At 37.3% G+C, this 22,753-nt stretch overlaps 1 protein-coding gene across 3 annotated transcripts in view; it reads right to left on the reverse strand.

Moving 5' to 3' along the window:
• The window catches only part of STRN (striatin), a 68,855-nt gene that overhangs the window by 44,441 nt on the left and 1,661 nt on the right, over positions 1-22,753 (reverse strand). For all 3 annotated transcript variants that reach the window (XM_066178577.1, XM_066178576.1, XM_066178578.1), the window contains exons 2-4: positions 11,342-11,445; positions 4,201-4,274; positions 1,094-1,172 (exon numbers count right to left, since the gene is read on the reverse strand). In XM_066178577.1, coding sequence (XP_066034674.1) covers positions 1,094-1,172; positions 4,201-4,274; positions 11,342-11,445 — 257 coding nt within the window. The remainder of the gene's footprint in view (positions 1-1,093; positions 1,173-4,200; positions 4,275-11,341; positions 11,446-22,753) is intronic.

Raw genomic sequence — 22,753 nt, forward strand, 5'->3', positions numbered from 1 at the left:
AAGAAAAAGTAAAAATTGGTTTCTGTCCTTCCCTCTAGAACATGGAGTTCATAGCACTGAACTGATTAAATTGTCAATATTCTAGACAACTCTGAAGAAGGGAAATGCTATTTTACAGTGACAGCTGTTACGAATCAGGGACATGCACTTTTCCTGCAAGAACATTCTCCTCCAATTATTTAACAACATCATCCACACAACCACATTAGGAGAAAAACACTGATTGTTTGCTACAGAAAAATCAAACAAGTCACCTATGGAAAACAAAGTCTGTCAGTAATATGCACTCTGTATTCAGCACTGTGTCACTCTTGTATGAACTGCACTGAAAAGGAATGGCTTGTCTTCAAAATCAGTGATCCAAGTCAAGACCACTCTATTTTCATTTATTCAACATGCATGCAAAGATTTGAGCTCTTGCAAAAGAGAAGTCTGTACAAGCCATCCAATTAATTTAACTTCTGTACAACTCCTTGGAAAAAGGTCTTTTAATATAAGTTCCAGACCATCCTTACTGTCTCAGTACCTTCTCATTTAATCCTCTGTAACACACCAAATATCATTGCAATTAATTTAGTTATTACGATCACAACTCAAACATTAATTTAGATTAACAGGCATTTGTGTCATTGAGATGAACAGAGAATTAGAAAACATCTAGTCTAACCTTCTGGATGTTAGTATTTTCTGCAACTTGCACAAGCCGAAATAAAACTTTTCCTTCACCGATGCTAGCTGTTTTTATTTTACACAGCCCTTAGCAGAATGACTTGTGTCTTTTGCTTTTTAATTGCAAAGTGTCATGACCTACTGTTCTCCCAAGCGGCTTGTTTGATTATACTCAGTGAAAGAAAAGTAAATGAGATCAGGTGTTTGTGACTTGACAAGGCTTCTCATCTGAAGTCATGAAATATTAAAAGTTTTCAAAACCCAAGGAAAACTAGTGCAGAAGCTCAATGAACTTCATGACACACACTAACTTGTCTTTCAGTAAAATACAACTGAAAAAAGAATCAAATACCATCACCATCATATTTAATTAGCTGATTCATTCTTTGCATTCAGCATTTGAATCCCTTTTTTCAACACTTACTGTCTTAACAGCTGTCGTCCTTGTTTCCATATTAGCTGACTGTTCTGTTGTGGCTGAATCTCTGTCTCATTCCCTTCATCTGAAAAAGATTATTTCATTACATTTTCTTCCTTTTCCTACTTGCATAGAGGATGCCCATCCACTTGAAAAGACAAATGCGATCTGCCTTAAAATGATTAGGAATGGTTTATTAACAAAATTCAAAGTGCAAATAATGAAGGGAGAAAAAAAACTGCACACATCATTGTAGTACTATATACACATAAAGATTTCCAGGTACGTTCTACTCTACAAGAGCAAGTCCCACTAGTCCTAACTCCTAAACAGTCCTACTCTATAAAAGCAAGTTCCTAACTCCTTTAGGGGCACATAATGACAGTCAGTCTGCAGTCCAATTTCTGCTTTGGCCTTCCAAGATAATTGCTGCTCACATTAAGCCTGAATACAAATACCTTTAACTGCTAACTGCAGCATGATTTTGGTTTACAACCTCCCAATTTCTTTAATATTTGACAGTTCAACATAAATCAACAGATCTACTTACATCAATTTAATCCCTATTTGTATTAGTTTCGTAGAAACAAACAAACAGTAGGGGTTATTTTTTAACCTGAAAAGTTGTTGAAAAAATTTCATCGCATTTTCCCCAAGCACAAATTTGTAACCAAATGTTACTGCTCCAAGAATATCTTTAAAAATAAAATAAAATTTAAAAAAAAAAAACAAAACAAAAAAAACCCCCATGTAGCTGGACTGTTAAGAAAACTATCAGAACGCTGGCAAACAAAGCTACAAGTTTATTCCATATACAGCTTCACAGCCATGATGGTGGGGGTTTTTTCTCTCCTCAAGGAGATGCATATGCTTCCCAAGATAAAAGATCTTGTTTTATTATCTATTAAAGCCTCCACAAAACTCAAAAACCTTGTGGTCCAAACACTGAAGGGTGAACAAACTTCCTGTGTAAACAAGACTTAAGAACCAGAAAAACCTGTGGTATGGTCCTATGAGTAACCTGGTATGTAACATGGAAAAGCTATTATTCTCATCAGGAAGTCATTCACCTTTAAACAACTCAATTAACACTACACAAAAAACCTCCACGACCTACTTAAAGAAGCTATCAAAACACTAATCAGAATTCACATGCAAGGAGAGACATACAAATTTTAGACACCTCATATTCACAAATCTATTTAATAGTAACCACAGGAAATAATCAAATGCACAATCATTTTCCAATGACAACTGGACACAGCTGGATCCAGTGCACAGCTACCAAAGCTCAGCCTATAATTATTAAAACATGATTGAGGTAAATCTGCCTGAAAATTCCTTTTGAAAGCAAAACCTGCTCTTCTGAAGGCACTGTTAAGTATATCCAGAGGCAAGAATTCTCTTGTGCTTAGTCTCAAAAACGATAACTGCTAGCAGTAGCAGTGGTTTGCAGATAAGAATGAAGACACTTGCATTATGAGGAAATTATAGCAGAAGATAAAGTATATACAGTATAAATAATTTTTTTAAGTATCCCTTTACCAGGAGATTGAAATCTTTCTTCTAAAATTGTGTTACAGACTTGCCAAGAGATCATAAAGAAAACAACAAAGACCCATGTGGAAGAACTGTTACCAGCATTTCCACTGTTTTTCATGACTGGGCAGGAAATACAGGGACAGGGTGATGGGAAATTATGGACACACAACTTAAGTATCTATCAAAGAGAACTTCAAAACAGCATTAGAACAAAGTTTCTATTTTAGGTCATCAGTCCAGATTTGATATAGAATAAAAATACATATTTCTGATTGCTATATATAGAATACAACGGGATGAGAATAATGGAATTTTAACTAAAGTATTTCCGCAATGTTGACTTAGCAGTCTAGACCTCTGCTGGGCAAGCCAGGCCTCGCACTACATTCCCCAGCTGGAAACTGGAGCAACATGCATCTTGAGAAACTACAAAAAACCCCATGGTTGTCTAGGATTGTGGTATGATCAGGACAAAGTTTTCTAAAGGTCCAGATACAGATTGAGGTCCTCTACTTGACAGCGCCAAATTCAGTATCTCTTCAGTTATGGAAATAACACTGATAATTGCATGAAATAAAATTTCTCAAAAATTCATTAAAACCTTGGACAAGAAAAGCCTGAGTAAAGCTTTGCTAATTAGTTTGGGGTTGGATTTTTCCAACCATTTATTTGAGAGTCTTTTAATGATCCTCTAAACCGAGTGAGGGAAGAAATCACCATGGCAGTCAACCAGACCATCTCCTCCACCAATCAAGTGACTGACACAAACCAAGCAGACATTCTATGCTCTGCCCTTACATATAGGTGGTTTCAATTTCATTGTAGTAAAAGCATCAGGAGACTGAGACACAAAAAAACACTACCTATTTTTTCAATGGCTTGACCTATAGCCACATCTCTGTACTTCCTTTTTATCTTTTTTTTTTCCCTGAGAAAAGGATAGGGAGATAGAGGGATAAAAGGAAGTAATTTAAATTCTTAATTTCCCCAGTTCAGTGCTTAAATCTATTTGTGTGAAGTAGGAGATGAAAACAAATCAGCTTTCCAGAGACCAAGACAAAAAACTGAAATTAGCTAAATGCATCTCCCAATGATCATTTGAATTCTGCAGAGAAATCTCCCATTCAAAAACTCTCACTTATGTCTAATATGCACTTCAATTATTTTTTCCTGGAATACCATTGAAGTAATTGAACAAAAGACTATGAATTTCATATTTCATTCAGAAGAATTATCCAGAGATAAAAGGATTCTATAGCTACGAATCTAGTATCATCCTGTTGTAAAATATCCATGCACATCACTAAGGGACAGAAAAACTCTCTCCAAGAGCAGTCTGCCCATTTGGGTTTGCATTTTTTTAAAAAACTAAACTAACTTTATTAATAGACTCTTAGGGCACTAGCATGTATTTTTAATTGTACAAGAGTAAAATATAGGCTTTATTAATTATCTCTATTCTTACTGCTTCATTAAGAGACTTATTTTATCAATACTATCAATTCAGCATTTGCACATAACACAGTTAAGCTTTTATTCCTGTAATAAACTCATTCTCAATAAATTCTTACCAGAATCATAGTTCGGTGGCTTCATATCTCCCTGATTCAGTTCTGTGCCATATTTTAATTTGTGGTATTTAGCCCTGAAAGGAAATCAAACAAACAAACAGACAAAAAAAAAACCTCTTAGTACATTTAAAGAATATCTCTAAACACAAGCCACCTGTTTTCATTTGAAAAGCCACTCTTCTAGGCCAGGAACAAAGCAAACCAAATAATTTTACCATGACTTCAAATACATAATTTTATTCAAATATTTTTTCCAAGGGTTACATGTAATTGCATAGTGAATACTGAGGAAACACACAGAGCAGACGACTGAAGATTTTGCAAAATGCTCTTGCTACAGAAAAGGTTCCTTCCCTGTGGACAGGAGAAATTCTTACGCTTCCCTTCCCAAGCCCCCAGTCTTTCCTTTTTAGCCATCACTATGAAACATTTTTACTACCCATGTCAGTTCCGTTCAGTTTTACTACCCAGGTCAGTTCATCTACTTCATATCTCATACTGTCACTCCATTAAGCAAACTTTATTCTTCCAAATGCTGTGCTCCAACAGCAGCAGGGCCCTCAGTTAGATTTGCTCTAAATGAGACTTAGCAATGACAGCACACCCATACCAGTTTCTCTCAAAGCTGTTAGGTCTGCCACCACTTTTGACCAAGTACAAAAACTGAGACTTTCTTCCAAAAAAATTTACCCCTCAGGAGGTCTAATATAATAATCCCCACAAAGCATGCCATACAATGACAACAAGAGATGCTACAAAAATCATGGAAATGCTTTTTAATTTTAAAAGATTCATCCTAAAGACTGAGTATGTATAGACTTTTAAATACACATAATAACACCACAGCAGTACAGCATTACACATGCACATGTCAGTTTTTCATTACAGTAGTCTTAACACTGCAACAGAGAAAGTGAGGCAAAGCGAGCCTTTACTAGTTTTGCAATTTATTCCCTCCTTCTCTGACACTCACTGTAACTTTTTAAGTACAAAATTACAGGTTTTACACATTCACAACTGGATAGAAGAGTGGCACTTACACTAGTTCCTACCCTAAACAAAAGGCTGAAAACTCAGGAAATGCTGCGTGTGCAGCCTGGGAGTAGCGGAATAATCAAACAGCACATACGTACATACAGTTCAAACACAAATGTACAAAACGAAGTGTAGGGGAGCAAGAAACAGGCTAGAAAAAAAAAAACAAACCCCAAACAAACAAACAAACAAACAACCCCCAACCATACCTCTCTTATGCACCAGCATGAAAATGAGTTTCATTAGCTCAACTAGGCACAAGGGAGCACTTCCACTTAAAATTTGTTTCTAAAAAAATAAATGGGTTTGACACTTTTCAATTGCATGAGGCAAGTTTTCACTAAGCTCCCATGACTATATCAAGAACGGCGGCAGAAAATGTTTTCAAGTTACCTACACCTCTTGACTGCCTCTTAAATGTCTTCATTATATTACTGCTTCCTTTGCCTTTTCCTATTTCATCAAGAAAACCCATTACTTCTAACAAAACAGTGCTGAAGAATGCTTGGTAGCTCCTACATTTCAATATCAACAGTACTAGCTTCCTACTAATCCAGCTGCATTTTAACTATAATAAACATTCAATTCTGACTGAGAAGAGTAAGTGAAGAGTGAAGAACTGCCTCTTAGGCACAGCAGCATTGACAGATGAAGGAACTAACTCTCAAGAGCCAGAGCACTAAGCTCTAACTCAGCTGAGCAGCAATCAATAAGAAAAGAAGGGATGTGCTTGAAATGTATTAAAAGCAATAGATGAAAGTTAAACATTTTGGTCAGCATAGAAAAGAATAATGGAGAGTAGAACAAAATCAAAGCTGAATGTTCCATCAAAAGACATATCTTTCCTTTTCCAACTATCCATTTCTTACATGTTACCCTGGTGAAACAACTGCATTTCATTATTGTTAAATATTGACGCTATGGATACTTTCCCCCCACCATCACTAATGAAAAGCAATGATTACTCAAGAATTAAGAAATCCTCCACTCTGTCACCAACCTACCTCACCAACTTTAAATACTGCAATTTTTTATGCAGTCATGAATTCAAGAGACCTTAATGTGTAATCTATTTTAATCTGATTTATCAGAAGTGAACAAATATTAATACTCTGCTCCAATGTGGATTATTGACATATGTTGTGTTCTACTTCATTCCTTCAAATAATTTCAGGGAGAAGTTAGTTTTGCAGCAGTCAACGTTTGCTTTTAGTTCATGGGTTTTATACAAAGTTCCACTACGCTCTATGTGTTCACTAATTTTCTTATCAAGTTTTGTTAATCATTTCCAGCCTAAGTAAAATGTTTGCTAGGTTCACCGAAAGCATCATTCTGTGCACCTTTCCTGTTCCTCAGATCTCATGTTCTCCAAAATTCATCTTTCAGAGATTTAGACTAGTTTTTTAAAACTTTTCAGTATATTTATTTCAATCTCCGAAATCCATGTTTGCTCACTTTTTAAGTCACTTCCCTCTTAAATCAACAGTAAGTCTTTTTTCTTACTGAAGTTTTCCCCACTCATCAAAAGCATTACAAAATCATTTCAGCAAAATGAGATTATTCATTCTACATCCATTTTAAACTGTTGGTACCAGGATTTTCTAACTGTTTCCACCTCATAGTGTAACAGCTTTTAAAGCTTTTGTTGTTCTTTACTTCAAGAGGTTAATGTAGATTACATGGTCTTGTACACCACTGGCCCATTAAATTTATTTTAGGGCCAAGCTGGACTAAGATTACATCTTTTAGAGGACCTAACTTTGTATATTGCAGGCAGAGACCAGTAACACTACAGAAAAGGAAGAAGAACCACATTCTAACAAAGAGGCAACTGAAGAGATGAAAATCCCAAAAAGTAAACCATTATTTTCAATATTGCTGGCAAAGTTAAAAACTAAGTTATAGAGCTCTGACTGCACAAAATGACAAAAAACCTCAATGATATCATCAAACCTGAATTAAATTCAATTGGCATAAATTCAGGTCTCTGAGCAGGATGCAGACTTGAAACAGAAACACGAGTATCATGCCAGAGATTGTGACACACTGAACTCATCTTCAGTTGTGGTGAGCTTCTAAAGTTCAGAAAAATATTACAAAAACCTTCCATAAAATCAATACATTGAAGTGTAAATTTCTACACTTCTGCAGGCAGTATGTGATTTATTATTAGACACTTTCCTATGATACAGCTGAAAACATCACAGGTATGAAAGATAATCTTCTTTCTAAAGTGCACTGAGAAAAGGGCTGAACACCATGACTCAGACTCCTGGACTAGAAGGGAGTCTTGACCCTTCAGTTACACATATTGCAATCAACGGTTATGAAACTTTTCACAAAATAACCTTAATTCTTTTCTACACAAATTCATAATATCACTTATTCAAGTAGCACATTTTAATTTAATCTAATTTTACAATGACAGAATGTATCCTGCCCACCTCTAATGCTTAATTTTTTTTTACTTTTTCAGAGATCACATGGTCCACTTATTATCAGTTTTAAACTGGCCGCCTGCAGCTCACACTGAACTCTAGCTCACACATCCCAGTAGTGTGATACTACCATCACAGAAAAGATGAAGTATTTTTTGTGTAAAAAAGTATAAAGTAAAATGAAAGTTTCTTCAACCTTTGTATCATCTGGTCAAAAGAAAGGACAGTGGTTTGTTGGCAGGGGAGAAAAAGAAACATCTTAAGGATTTATTATATGAAACTCGTTCAACTTCAATGATTTACCTTCCCTTTCTGAAAATTACATATGAATTATTTAAACAGTATGCAGAGACAGAAAAATGACTTGAAAATAGCTACCTGAAGGACAGAACTTCATAGAAGGTATTTTCTATCTGAAGACCAGCCTTCCAGTCATTTGAAAGAAAGCTATTTTAGCAATTGTGAAACTATGTTCCTGAGTAGATGCCCTTACTGAGATAAGTATGAATATTACCACTGCTGTGGCTTCTGCCCTTCATTACACAATTCTCCTCTTTTGATTAGCAGTATTTTCATTCAACTATGTGTCTTCTAACCAGTGCTTGGAAACATTCAACATGGCTGCCACAACTTCAAGAGTTGCTCAGGAAAATGCTAAAAGCCTTCACCCAAATTTCCTGAGCGCAGTGAAACTTTTCTGAATGCTTCACACAGAAACAAGTTTGATTCCAGTCAAAAAAAAAAAGGCACTATTTCTTGGAAATATCTGTCGCCAGACCTGAAGCATCTGATCCAGCTGTGCTGAGGGAGCCTGCCAAAACATCCGTAGAAGATCTGGGAGCTGCCGCCAAATCAAGAGACATAAACAAGAACGACTGCCAGGAACAGCACGGCGAGATATTCTACCCAGGGGAGAAGGCGCCAGCCTTACACTGATCAGACACTTCAGTGCAGAAAACAACATAAAATTAAATCAACTGTTTCTAGAGACATGGCTCAGGAGTCCAGTTCTTTGGTTGAAATATGTTAAGACAGGAAGTAAGCTAGACTAGCTGAAATAGGACATGTACTTGAGAGAAACAGTACTAGGTTTCAGCTAGCTCCTGAAAATCCAGAGGTACCAATGCAATTTACTGGTGGTGGAGCAAGTATCGATAAAGTCATAAGAAGTAACCCTCAACTCTGAACAGCATCACACTGCAATCTACTGGATGCTGGCAAAACTACATCAAAACTGCTGTTGAAAAGCGCTAGCACTTAACTACACATTTGCTCCTTCTAAGCTCCTTGCTGTTTTGCCTACTAAGACTCTTCAGCAGAAATAACCTGGCTTGCTATATACGCAACAAAAAGGTCACCTCACAATTACTGACATAAAGACTAAACATTAAACTAAATTTGCCAGAAAAACGTGGCAATCAGTAGTAAAACTTATTTTCTACCTTACCCACGATAAAATGACATGACATGAAATAGTGAACAACACCGCTTCTGAAGTTTTTTATTTATAGTGAAACTTGAAACTATTAGGTTGATATAACAAATGCAGAGCAGCCACAATAAAGAACAGCAGCTCATAGAAGCATGTACCTGAGAAAACAAATGTGGCTCAGTTTCTTTTCATGATTTCCTGAGGGCATTGTGAACATGGAATACTCTGGTCCGCAATTCCATATTCTGTTCCGTTACTCATGACTTATTTCGTCCCGCTGAGAAAGATCTGAAATGCTGCACAGCCAGGGCAGAAATGAAGGAATACAGGAATGATTCCCTGCCCCCTCACAGCACACCAACCTTTCCCGAACTTGATAGCAATGTCTTCCTCCTACCTTGTAGGATCTCGTTTTTCCAGCTCCAAGAACCCAATGAAAAAAGGCCAGCATCCTGACTACTGCCTGACCTGGCTGAGAGCTGATTTAGGAAAATGCTGGGAAAGAGAGCAGGGCTTCCAAGCTCAGTATGTTGCCGTACTTTGAAGTATCAAGCAAGAACACTTGCTGGGAGATAATCCCAGCAGAAATACAAGACTATTTCTTCAGAAACTGGCAAATAAAACTGCTGTTTAAAACTCATAAATAGCTGTCTCCAGCACACACACCAGTCACAAGCATCACATCTGCTTACAGAACCACTGCACACCCGTACTGGAGCTGTCACACTGGATCAGATCAGCTGACTGTAGCCTACTGACCTGAGCAACCGAGGCTAACACCACACACTGCAGAGAAACATGCAGCATAAAAAATACAGATGTAAAAACTGTAACAGGAAGCAACTAAGTGTTTTTTTCCTATTCCTGACAGGGACTGCTGCATTAAGTTTTAAATGCCATAATTTTGGTGGATTTTACAGGATAAAACCAGGGGACATTTTCACCATCCATACAGAAGCTTGATTTTTGTTTTTTTAATGTTACAAAGTTTCTCTGATAGCACACAAAAATGTATTTACATATTTCGATAATTTTAAATTGCTAACTTCTGTGGGTTATGAACATGAAGCATTAGAGATTTTATGCAATCAGGAATCGCTCCCCCAGTTCTGAAATACAAGAAATCATCACAAAATACATGTAACTTAGAGTATATCTTTAGCTGAACCAATGACACTAAGCTTTGTAATCATGCTTCAAATGTAAGCCTTTCCAGAGCCATAAACTGCAAGCTCCATTATACATACATTTTGTAATTTTCTGTGGTCTTTGATGTAAGATCAGTATCACAACAAGGCCTGGGCAAAAACAGTATCTACCTTAAGCATTCCTTCAAGAACTCCCCAAAGCAGAAGAAAATACACTGGAGCCATGGGGCTGCTGCTGGCCAGAACTCTGTCTGCAGCTCTGCGCTAGCCGATTAACTAGTTGCTACCAGAAAGAGACGAACTGGATGGTAGAAGACAAGTCTTGTGCTAAAGTACCCCATATAAGATGGGCAAATCTAAACGCAATACAGTAATGGAACTACTGGTGTCCTTTTAAGATTATCCATCAGTGATATTCTATTCCTCATTTGCATATGTGTATATTTTTAATCTTATTTCTACTAAACAATTTCAGAGGCTTATTTTATTAAAGAGAAGCAGGAATTATCTGAGAGGAAAATGATAATGTAAGTAATGACTGCTTTGCAGCAGTAGCATAAATATACTCTTTATTCAAGAATTTTGAAAGACATTTCATTATTAAAAGAATTAAACTGAACTTGGCCTAAAATGAACTGGTTGAACACAGAGATTTCTGAAAACATGATTAAAAAACAACTTGCTTGCCTCAAAGGTTAGAATAACGGCAAAGTATATATAAGAATAAAATGATAAACTGGGCACTTGTACTAAAATGTCCAGGAACAAAGAAAAAGACATTTATTAACTGGTAAACATAAACATTTTTTCAATCACACAATTAACCTCCAGAAGCTGTTCTTGCAGAATCTATCATACTGAAAAGACTAAAAACTTAGCAAGATTAAAAGCCATACTATTTCAGCTACTGTTCTTATCATAATGAAGACATTTAGACTAGTGGTTTTATTTAGTACAGTAAAATTTGTCAATCTGAGAACTGAGTAGAGACAGAAAAATATCTCTCGGGTTTTGTCAAACACAAAGGTAAAATAAAGTTTCTGTCTTCAGCATTTCCTCATCGCATATTCATGGCAAAAGCAGCATACCTTTCCTGTTTGAGCGCGTATTCCAGCATTTTGATCCTTCGCACTAGATCCTTCTTCAGATTTTCCTGTCCTTTCCTTTCACCTTGAAGAAAGGCGATCTGGGCCTGCAAAAGGAAGTGTTCAATTTACAATCTGCTTCCTCAAAATTACTCAGCATAGCTCTTAAGTGTGTGTGTCTTCCCAAGTTATTTTGATATTCATTTGTAGAGTTCAAAAGGAATTGGCTTACTATGCTTCATAAACATTAAACACTTACAAAAACCACTGCATAGATAAGCCTTCAAAACAGCATGCTCACTACAGACAAAAAAAAAAAAAAAAAAAAAAAAAAAAAAAAGAAAGAAAAAAGATAAGAAATAAAGCAATTTTGGTTTGTTTTCTCTCTTGGATAAACATTCAATAAAGGATAAAGAATGGATAAAATAAGCCTACAAAAAGCCTTCAGCAGATAAAAGTATTTACCAACAATAAGCAAGAGAAGATGATAAAGTATTTCTGCTCACTAACTGAAGTAGCGTATAATTAGGGTATAATTCTATAGATACATGTTAGATACATGACACTAGTAAAAACCTGATGTAAACCATGTTCAGCTAAAATAAGAACAAAAGAAAAATAAAACCCTATTCATAATACAGGGTTAAGTGTTAATTATGATACTTACTAAAACAGGTTAAGGAAAGTTCTCCAGAAATACCGTAATTAAGAGAGGAAGAAAAAGGAAAAGAGGGAAAGGTATTATGATGAGGGAGACAAGGAGAGAAATGGTATATAAGTAAATAAAAGTCAAGTAGAAAATAGACAGCTAACCTCTATCAACTTCCAGCACAAGTATTTAGTTGCCTGTGAAAATCTCCTTTAAATAGAAAATTATGACAAATACAAGACATTCATTCCTAATCACAAAGGAAAAACTACCTGCTTTTGGACCTGATGGTCAAATCAAGAGGCAAGTTCTTGTGCTTGCTCAACTCATAAAGACACTTATAGGAAAAAATACCTACAGACAGTCATCACTTCATGCCTCAGCCTCACCTGCCATTTCCGGGATCAGAAGTTTTCTGCACCTCTACATCTATGTCTCCAAGCATCTCATCTGTCTCTTGAGAAGCACAGACAGGATAAAAAGCAATTGGTCTACACCATCAGCTGTTGAGTATGAAGACCTACAAGCTTTTCATTTAAAGAAATGCCCAGGAAAGTCAGGGATTAAAAATGAGCAGAAATATCCCATCCTCACCTGTCACAACCTTGCAAGCAGTGCCAGATATTTTAGTTAATGGAGATAGTTGCTTCCAAAGAATCTGACTGCAGATTTTTATCCCAAGGTGAGAAAAAATGGAGTCTGTAAATGTCATTTTCTCTCCAGCAACTATAAAGGGAAGGCACACAACGAACTCGGCTGAATTTTGGCGACCAGGCAAGATGAATCTTACTCTGAAAGCCCATTTGTTTGTGGCCAGCAATAGCAGCTGCTCTAAAATATCATACCAGCTGACATAATTTCATTGCTCAAGTACAGCCAATAAATAGCCTGACAGACACCTGAAGGATCCTTAACAGCCAGTCACCAACTAGACCAGCCAGTTTATAACAAAAGAAAAACACTGGCCGCTCTCCAACTAAGACTGTCTTCACCTTCAACAGGAAAAATACATTTGAATTCCAAAAAAAACAAAGTCAACTGAATCAAAAGAAAATCTCTCTGGCATCAAGAACTGCAACTGAATTCTAATGTCAATTTTATGCTCAGGTTTAAAGCAAGGAACAGGAGAAAGAAATGCTAATGCTGGAGTCAGCATTTCCTACCCTGAGGAATGTAACTGTGTGAGGAGTGTCTCAACAAGGTCAGCATCCCTCCCAAGAGGAACATCTCAGGCACATATAACTTAGTTTGCAGTATCTGTACAGACACACCGATTTTCACTCCCTATCTCCACGTAGCCCCAGTGGAACTAAACACGTGCCCTTCTAGTCAAAAAAGAGAGAACACCAAAACACACTTTTAAAAACAGAAATCATGATGTAAATATGTATTTGGCTGGAATGAAGCAGACCATCCGGTGCCATCAGGACACAAGCTGAAGTGATCTATTATGTGACCTGCTGTCTACAAGCAATTTCTAGCCAAGAATGAACTGACTGAACACGCTGGAATGAAGCATTTTTACCCGGAAGGTTGGCAAACAACGCAGCTCACACACAGCTATACTACAAAGGTCAAAGCAGCATTGCTGTGCTAACAGCTGAGGCTAAAGTCATCTTCCACTGGTAGCAGCCTAAACTAAATTTAAAAATACAACTTCTCAGTAGTTTAAACAGCTTTCTTTTGTAAGAGACATAAATGGATTTGATTAAGAAATATCATACAACACCTCCTTCATGTGGACATCTTTTGTTGTCAGTAATATGTCCATGTTCTTAGCGATGTCTTAGAACTTTCCTTTTTCCTGGATTTTCAAGAAATCCTTGTGTTTCTTACTTAAAATGCACACAGCAACAACAGAAAAATCCTCAGCCCTACATAAGCTTATTGCTAGGATCCTTCAAGGTTAATAAAAATATACTTTACAGATAAGTAGTTTTGCTGGTACTTCAAGAAACAGAATAATTTTGCTTTCCCCTTGGAGGCTGCATGGTTTCTAGCACAGTTTATTCATGCTTTTCTTCTGAGTAGCATCCTTATGCTTAGTACTCACTATTTCTGAATAATTCTGGGTCTGGAAATGAGACTACTTAGATTTGGACATTTTCATAACATAGAGAAATATTTCCTCCCTTTTCCACAAGATGTTAGCAACCCTTATCCCTCACTTATACATGCACTGAGTAATTACAATTACATCAGCCTCAGTGGACAATAAACATCAGTTATACATTTAAGCTCAAATGTTATTTGAAAAAATCTGAATGACGATATTCAGGTTTATTTATATTGCATGTAAGGACAGTATTAAAATAATAACTGATATTTTATACTAACAATAATACTCTAACAGTTCATATGTCTTAAGCAGATTTCATTCCTTAAGATTTCATTCTTTTGGCAATTAACCAAAAATATGCAAAGGAACCTAAATGTTCATACCATAAAACAAGCAGAAACACTTTGCAGATAAATGTAAACTGAATGGACAATCAGTTTAAATATCTGAAATGACAAATTATGACACGCAGCAGTATTTTTCCAGTCTCTGGAACAATACAGTGGTAACTGTAGGATCATTATTTCCAATTAAAGTACATAGACAACACTTGTCTAAATGTCTGTGCAAACACTTAATGTGGAGGAGGTCTGGGTTGAAAAATGATGAAAATTATAACTGAACTGCACAACTACAGTTTTCTTATGTTTCAGGCATAAATGACAGAATTTTACCAATAGACTGAGTCTCACCAGGTGACTTCCCATGGCTGCAGCTTTAACCCAAGTCAAATCTGAAGCCTGAGCTACACCTGAGGGAGTAGAGGAGCAAAGGAGATTCCCTTCCACTTTGAGTAATCCGCAACAGTGAGCTACACTTGCGTTTTGGCCACTCCTGGCAAAGTTTGCCAAAAATTTCAAGAATTCTCAAATATTCCCAACGAACAGGTTCTGCGACAACTGACCTCCTGGGTAAGGAGGTTAAAATGCATCAAGCTGTGAGCCAGTCTTTGCAAACCTCAACGTCGCCTTCGGGGATCACGCAAAACCTCACATTGTTCCTTGCCCTATGGGTGGGGCGCAGCGTCTCCATAAAGCACCCGGCCCCGCTGGCTCCACAGCAAGAATCAAGGCAGGATCCGCCTCGAGTTTATTCCAGGCTAAGTGCTACAAGTTACTCTATTCCAACTCAACTGCAAAATTAAAATCAAGAGAGAAGGAGAAACAAAACAAAACAAAACAAATAAAAAAACAAAATCAAACCAAACAAAAATAGCCGCCACAAAACCAGAGATCACTGGAAAAAGGCATGCCTGGAACAGTCTATTTCAGCCGCAATTGTTGGGTCCAATATTTTTTTTTCCCACTTTATATCACTGAATTTTTTTGTATGACCAACTGCAACATAACCCAGAAGCGTCATACACATCTAGTCTACATTACAGCACTGTAGCTACCTTAACTATTCCACTTCTTTACTAAGAGGTTTTTAAAACAACATTTATTCTTATATAAAAAAAAATTTTCAGAGGTAATGACACTACTGTTTCACAAAATTCCCCAAAAGACTCTAATGCCAAATTACTGTGAAGTAGACTAAAAGGTGAGACAACGTTTTAGGTAGCAGTGAGCTATAAACAATTCTTTTTTTAAATGTTGTTGACTTCCTAATACAGGCTTAGCAGCCATAACAACATAATTAAATAATCAAATCACATCATAATAAGTCCAGATTTTACCAATGTTTAAAAATTTACACTGAAATTTATAATTCCTCGAATCAGCAACCACAACAAGAAGCATGTTTAAAGTATATTATATTTAGACATCTTTTTAGGCTTACACCTTGACACTACCTAAGAACAGAAGATTAAAAAATATTCCTCTTTAACAGGAATTTTTTAAAAATAAACATACTATGACTGCTAAACAACTGGTGCACCTTTAGTATCAACTTCGATCAGTTCCTGATTTTACAGCCATTTCAAGTTAAAAGGCAATTTATCTTTTTTAATTTGTAAGACTCAAAAATGATAAAAAGCCTTTCTATTCTTCTTTAAAATATTTATCATATTATTTTAAAGTAAATCTCACTTCAAGTTTATGCGCATTTAAAGGTCAACAGACATGTACTAAGACACACAATTCTCTACATAATGCTTCCATAATTCAACAACCAGGTCTGCAGAGGCTGAGAGAAAGAGAACAAAAGGCGGGGGGGAAACTGAAGGAAAAGTGTTGCAGAAATATGCAGATACCTAAAATAACTAAATACATTATAGAGCTGAATCAGTCTGGAACAGTTGTGCTAACCGGTCTACCCAGATCTGCCAGAAGGATTCTGCAGGCTGCCAGGGTACTCAGTATTTTACGCTGTAGCTGGCTCACTGAAGCACTACATATTTAAGTATATTTGTAAATAAGTGTAGGCATGCCCTGGGGATGAGAAGAGAGGGAGCAGGGAAGGGAAATATCAATGGTCTAGTAAAAGTAGGGAACAATTTTAAGAGGCATCGTACTCACATCACTACACACACCTACTAGCACTCTGTGCCAAGAGAGGCTAGGAAGCTTTTGTAATTCCTGCAGCCACTTAAGATAACACAAAATTGAAGTGGGGCCACAGGCTGAAACGACTGGCAGGCACCAAGGCACATTTAACCTCACCTCACACAGAAGGTACTTCATCCCATTTATCCCTCACATGCTCACGCTGGATGATAGCACCTCGTGAGACCAATGCACAGCACGACCTGCAGCTGGCACCTTATTTCTGTTGGACTTCTCAGAGGTGTCCTAAAACTAGCATCAGAGATAAACCCAGAAAAGCCATCCAAAAGAAATCAAAGATTTAGTTCACAGGAAAGAACTACGGCTGAAAATGCCATTTACTTACATTCTTTGTCCCTGTTTTTCAAACATATTTTCAAAGAGAAAACATTGTTTGAAAAACAAATTCAGTAAGACTGAAAAACTCCTACTAAATGATCCAGAATTTATTCACAATTTATACCTGGCAATACCTTGATCACTAACTTAGGCATCTCAAAAACAGGAAGACTTGTCTTTCTGCAGTTTGAAGTGTTTCACTACACAGATCTCTGTTCAGATAGCCAGTCTTTCTTTTATCCTCTCTTCAGTGCTGCCTTTCCCTGTTCTAGCAATTGTAAGCATCAAAACAGTTGCTAAGCAATGTACAGTCTCCTCATTTAATCATTCTTCATAAGCATTCTTCTAAACCTCCAGTCATTTCTGTGGTACATGTACTTAGGGGGTGAACATCAACCTTTTCTTGACCCAAGAGCACGTGCCACGTAGACTGATACAAGCACAAAAGGAGTGCAGCTTTTAACAGTATGACGTAACTCTATAAGCAACACTGCAATGGCATGTCACAAAATAATCACATATTATGAGCTGGAGTCTAAATTGCAAATGCTCAAATTCCTTTCCACTTGCTGTACAAGAAGGACAGAAATGCAGCGACAGCAGTCAGCAGCCGGACTGATAAACAGACTCCTGGCCCACATTTAAACAGACAATGGAAGTTCACAGGCCAAATGAATCACTTGGGGTATGGCAAGACAGGGGAGAAAAAAATCTGGAGGAGATTTTTAGATTTGGCTTCAGTAACAGAAAGAGGAGTGAACCAGACTTGACCACACAAGCACTTGCAGAGGCAATTGGCACACTCCTGTTCCTCACTCCTATATCCAGGATCAGCTACTCCCTGTATTCAAGCATGCATGACCACTCTGAACTGACTTGGGCATCAAGTGAAACAGAGATAAGGGATTTCGTTCTCATCTCCTGTTTACAAGCTAGGATACGAATATCATGCATGCCATTTTTGCTCCAATGCTTTTGCAATCGTGCCCTATGTGACTGCACTAAAGGGAAACATATTCCTGGCTAAGACCAGAAAAAATGCAGTCTTTCCACACTGCAATCTTTAATTCAACTTCTTTATCAGTGGGTTGTTTTCAAAAATACTCAATATCAGTGAGCATATAGCAAACTTTTTTTCAAATAGGAAAAGAAAATCTGGGTGAGTTCATCTACAGGCCCACACAGAACAGGTCACTCAGATAAAATGAACCTTTGTTTTCACATTTCAGGGTATTTTTATTCCTAGTTTATTGTCGGCAAAGCTTGGATTCTGAGCACTCTGAAACTATTCCAAAGAACTCTTTCAGGTATCCAACCATTTCTCAGCATTTAAAGCTGAAACGTAAGAATCCCTCATCTACTTCAAAGTCAGTTTTTGCCACTTTTTAACTAAGAAACTTAGAAATGAGAACTTGACAAGGCTTGCCAGCTTTGTGAAGCCAAATAGATGAGTAGGTTACTGACCAATACTTATTTTCTCAGGGAACTGTGTACTGATAACAGTTTTAGTTAAGGCCCAGTATTTGTACAGCCTTACTTCTTTTAGCATTAAATTAAGATGAACCAAAAGTCTCAGGCAATTCATGTGATCTTCCTCGGGGAATTTTACACAGACCATTCTAAAATTAGTAAATAAAGTTTCCGTGTCCACTGAAACGTCAATAAAGGCTAAGTTATATTTGCAACTTGCTCAAAGAGTGCCAAGTTACTTTTCTCTGATGTAATAAAACTGCCATGAGCCAAGACCCTCAACAGAAAAAGAAGGGCTACATTTTGGGTAGGACAGATACACCAATTAAAAAGGTGCACTAATACTAATAAAGACACTTAGGATGTTTCAGCATATGCTAATCTGACACTGAAAACCAAAGTTTTCCACCTGTAATCTATTCCGTTTTTGCTCAATCATGAAAAACAGAAAAATGCCTTTGTCTTTTTGCAAGTGTAACCTTCCTTGAAATGTGTTAGAAAGGTTTAAAAACCACTGGGAGACAATGTAACACTGTAAAACTCTCTCTGTTCATAGGACATCAATATTTACAGCAGCATTTTCCTAAAGGATTAGGCTATTTAAGAAACACATTTTTATTACGCTTAAACTAAATTACAAGTTTGACAGATATGAGAAGAACTGAAATATCTGATGCTAGGAAACGGTCAGATCAATTATGCAAAAAAAAAAAAAAAACAAACCAGACTATAAAAACCAGGCACACACCTGCAAAAACATTGTCTCACCAGTTTGTACCTACATTCTACTGCTACAAATTTCCGAATTTCTGAAAATCACTGAGCATTTACTCTCACTGATCCTCCTGGCTTAAATAAAAGAAGCCATGACAGCATATCAATGATCATATTGGATTTGGCTGGCAAGCATGCATGTAAGTAGAGGACAATACAGTTAGCTTCACATGAATCTTGCAAATAGAAAGTCTGTAAAAAAAAAGTTCGTGAAAGAGAGACTATCTGGTGGTCACCAAGGCCCATTCAGCATAATTTTTCCCAAATAAACACACCTCAGTATTGTGACCATGGCTTGCTTTCTTCTGCTTTTCTTTTGATTTAGCTGATATATATAAAAATATAAAGTTGAAATTATTACTTTTCTGCAGGGGAAATGTATCTAACATTAATCACTGGTGGTTCTTTTGTACTATCTGCCTTATGCGAAAAAATATTTTAAAGAAGACTTTTACAGCACTTCTGCCAATTCAACTTTCACTGAGAATCTCAGAAATTTGACCCACATCATCATGCTTGAAAATCTTATGCAAAACTTCTTCAAACTGCATTTATCTTCTATTTTATTGGCCAAACTGTATCTTTAGGACTTTTCCATTAACTTAATAACTGATTTCACCAACTCACTGCTCACTACTTTTTTCTCTGAACAACGTTTTCAGATTATCCAGCTATCAGAACAACTTCTAACTAGAAATTTAATCCAACAAGAGGACCATTATCTAAAAGCCAACAAACTGTAAATATCAACAATTTCTGAATCAAGTAACAAATGTCCTAAACCACACTATAAATAGCCACAGCCATCTGTCTGATTTGCCCCTTCTCCTCGTTACTTTAACTTGTCTATCTCCAAGGACACAATCTTACCCCGTGGCATGCCTGGTTTCATCGCCTGCCTCTTGCAGCAGAAAAGCAGCAGCAAGGGGCAAGATCCCCATCCGTGACCCCCCCTCCAGAGAGCTAACATTACTAAATCTGACTTCCACACCCCATCTCAAGTGCTTATCTATTACTTCCATCACATTCCTTCCATTACAGCTGTTTGCTATCATTTAACCACATTTTATCTCGTTTCATTATCTCTTTCCCTATCATTTGGGTGGTGTTTTCTTGTTCTTTTGGCACTGTCTTACAAGGACTATTTTTAACAAAGCTGTAGAAACACAAGCACATTGTATCCACCCATTCTCCCTAATTTCCTTGCAAACCTTTGCAAAGGAAAGTTTACCCAGGAAAAATAGTCTTCATGTAATGCTATCAGGTCTCACCACTCCTATGGAGTCTACCACTGCAAAGAAACAAGTTACTGGTTAAAGGAAATGAAAACTTCAGGAGTGATGAGGACAAAAGCTAGAAAATTCCTCAGCAGGATGGGGGGTTGACCATAAACAATCAATCACATACAGCATAGCAGTTTGTTGCAATTTTGACCATTTGTGAAATCAATGTTTGCAAATCTTCACTTTCGCCAGAAAAATGTTTGTCAGAAGCAGAACTTTCTACAGCAACATATGATGCATTGCTTGCAAAGACAACATTTCTAGTCAAAACAAAAGACACACACACACACACACACACCCACCTTCCAAGCTCATGCACCCTTGCTGCTCGCTGGGACAAGGACGGGCATTGGCTTCGCCGGGCTGGGCTCTGCGGGGTCCCAGCCCCCGGGGCAGAGTCCCCACTGCTCCCCCAGGGGTGACAGATGGCTAATTAAAAGGGAAATAGCATCCCCGGGGACAGTCACTCCCAACCAGTCAGAAGACGTATGGTTAAGGCAAGACACCAACATGGGAGGCAGTTCAACCCCTGCTTGCCTCAAGCTAAGATATGGATTTCAGTGCCCTGCACATGCATTTGATCAAACCCTTTGCTATTTTCGGATGGGCTTGTCCAACACATAATGACAACTCTGAAATGTCTCTGTGTCAGTTCAGAAAAACGCAGAACGAAAACAAGCTGAAGTTTAAAACTCGCAGAACAGGAAACCCTGTCTTGTCAACTCTCCCAAGCAGCTGTTTGAAGAACCTAAGAAAAGGAAAATCACTAATTTCTGAAAAGATATGAAAATAGATTATAATGCCATAAAGCACTGTTTGTGAATACTTAAATGAAGATTAATAACGTTGGTATTCATCCTAGTTAATTATTTCACAGGGCATCACGAAAGTCTATTCTTAGGGTAATTTTTCAATCCGCAGATGTTAAAGTACTGTAAACAGAAAGCAAGCATGAAAAGTTAAATATGTAATCAGCAGATAAGCATCTAGGGGAACCCCATATTAATCTGTTTTCATTCTTATTTGATACACATAGCTTACTAATGATGCTTGCATAGATATAAATACTGAAGTCCTCTTTTGCCTTGAATGAGGAAGATTATATAATAGAGGCAACAATAATTTCAAAAGGTTCAAGGAAAATAATTAGAAAATCAGAATAAACATGAATATTTGGGGGGGAAAGCAAAATACAGGCACTGATAGGGAGAAAAACCTTGGAAAGGCAGTACTAGACCAGTAACTAAGAACAGATTAAGCTGCCTGGCCTGCTAACTCACAAACGTTATGAGCTTGGTTGTGTGTCCCCTGAACAAGCACCACAGAACACAACAGAAAGGTATTCTACCTGACCATCACATTTAGTTCCACATAATCAGTTAGAAGGATAAGAAAAGAAAAAATAAAGAAAAGCCCAGAAAGGTAGAAAAGGAAGCCAGGAAATCACAATGGGACTGACTTACATGGTGTTTTTTTGAGAGAGGGTCGAGTGGAACTAACCAACAACTACAGAGCAGAAGCCAAGCACAGTGATACTGTGGCAGAAGGGATCCCAAATATTTCAATATCATGGCATGTAAGGAACCAGAAATAAAAGAAGTCTACCTCTTAAAAACTAGATGAATTACAGGAAAAAAATAAGGGATACTAAGACCACCATACTAAGTAGGTCCTTTGCCCCACAGCCTCCCAAGAGTAGATGGATAATCTAGCACTGGAATTTGCATTGGATAAAAGTACAATGAGGAGCACTGCATCTTTATCTCCAGAGAGAGAAACTGCCCGACCTCAAATTTCCATTATTCTGTTAAACATTTCCAAACATACAGGCCAACAAAAGGCTTCAGGAGGAGCACAGACTAGGTCTTTAATTAACACTGCTCATGTTTCTGGTGTACAATTTCTAAAAGCCACCCTGTAGCTGCTGCACCCCTACCACAAACCTCTCCCATGGATCCAAGAACACTCATCTGCAAATGGCCACAGCAGACGTTAACGCCTGATGCCTGTAGAGATGGCCAAGAATTTTGCACCTTCCTGAACATGACTCTGCAGCAGATAAATGCTGTTACAGCTTGTGGCAATGCCAGCCACAGCTAATTATAACTTTATTGAGATGTTTTGGCAAGAGTCAAAGGCATTCAAGCAAACAACTTGTGATGGGGTTATCTGCCATTGATAATACATGACTTCTGCAAATAGTCTAAATACTCGATTTCTTTCCTCCTGTTTAATCCATAACACCAAGCTTTTGAGGGATACCTAGGGGAGGAGGAAGGACGGCATGATGTTGAACAACGTGATAAATATTCAAAGTGTTATTACTCTTAATGCACTGGCAAAATTTCCTAG

The sequence above is a fragment of the Chamaea fasciata genome, unplaced genomic scaffold (assembly GCF_029207755.1).
Source record: "Chamaea fasciata isolate MVZ Bird 193981 ecotype frontalis unplaced genomic scaffold, bChaFas1.0.hap1 SCAF_3, whole genome shotgun sequence".
In the NCBI taxonomy this organism is placed as follows: domain Eukaryota; kingdom Metazoa; phylum Chordata; class Aves; order Passeriformes; family Sylviidae; genus Chamaea; species Chamaea fasciata.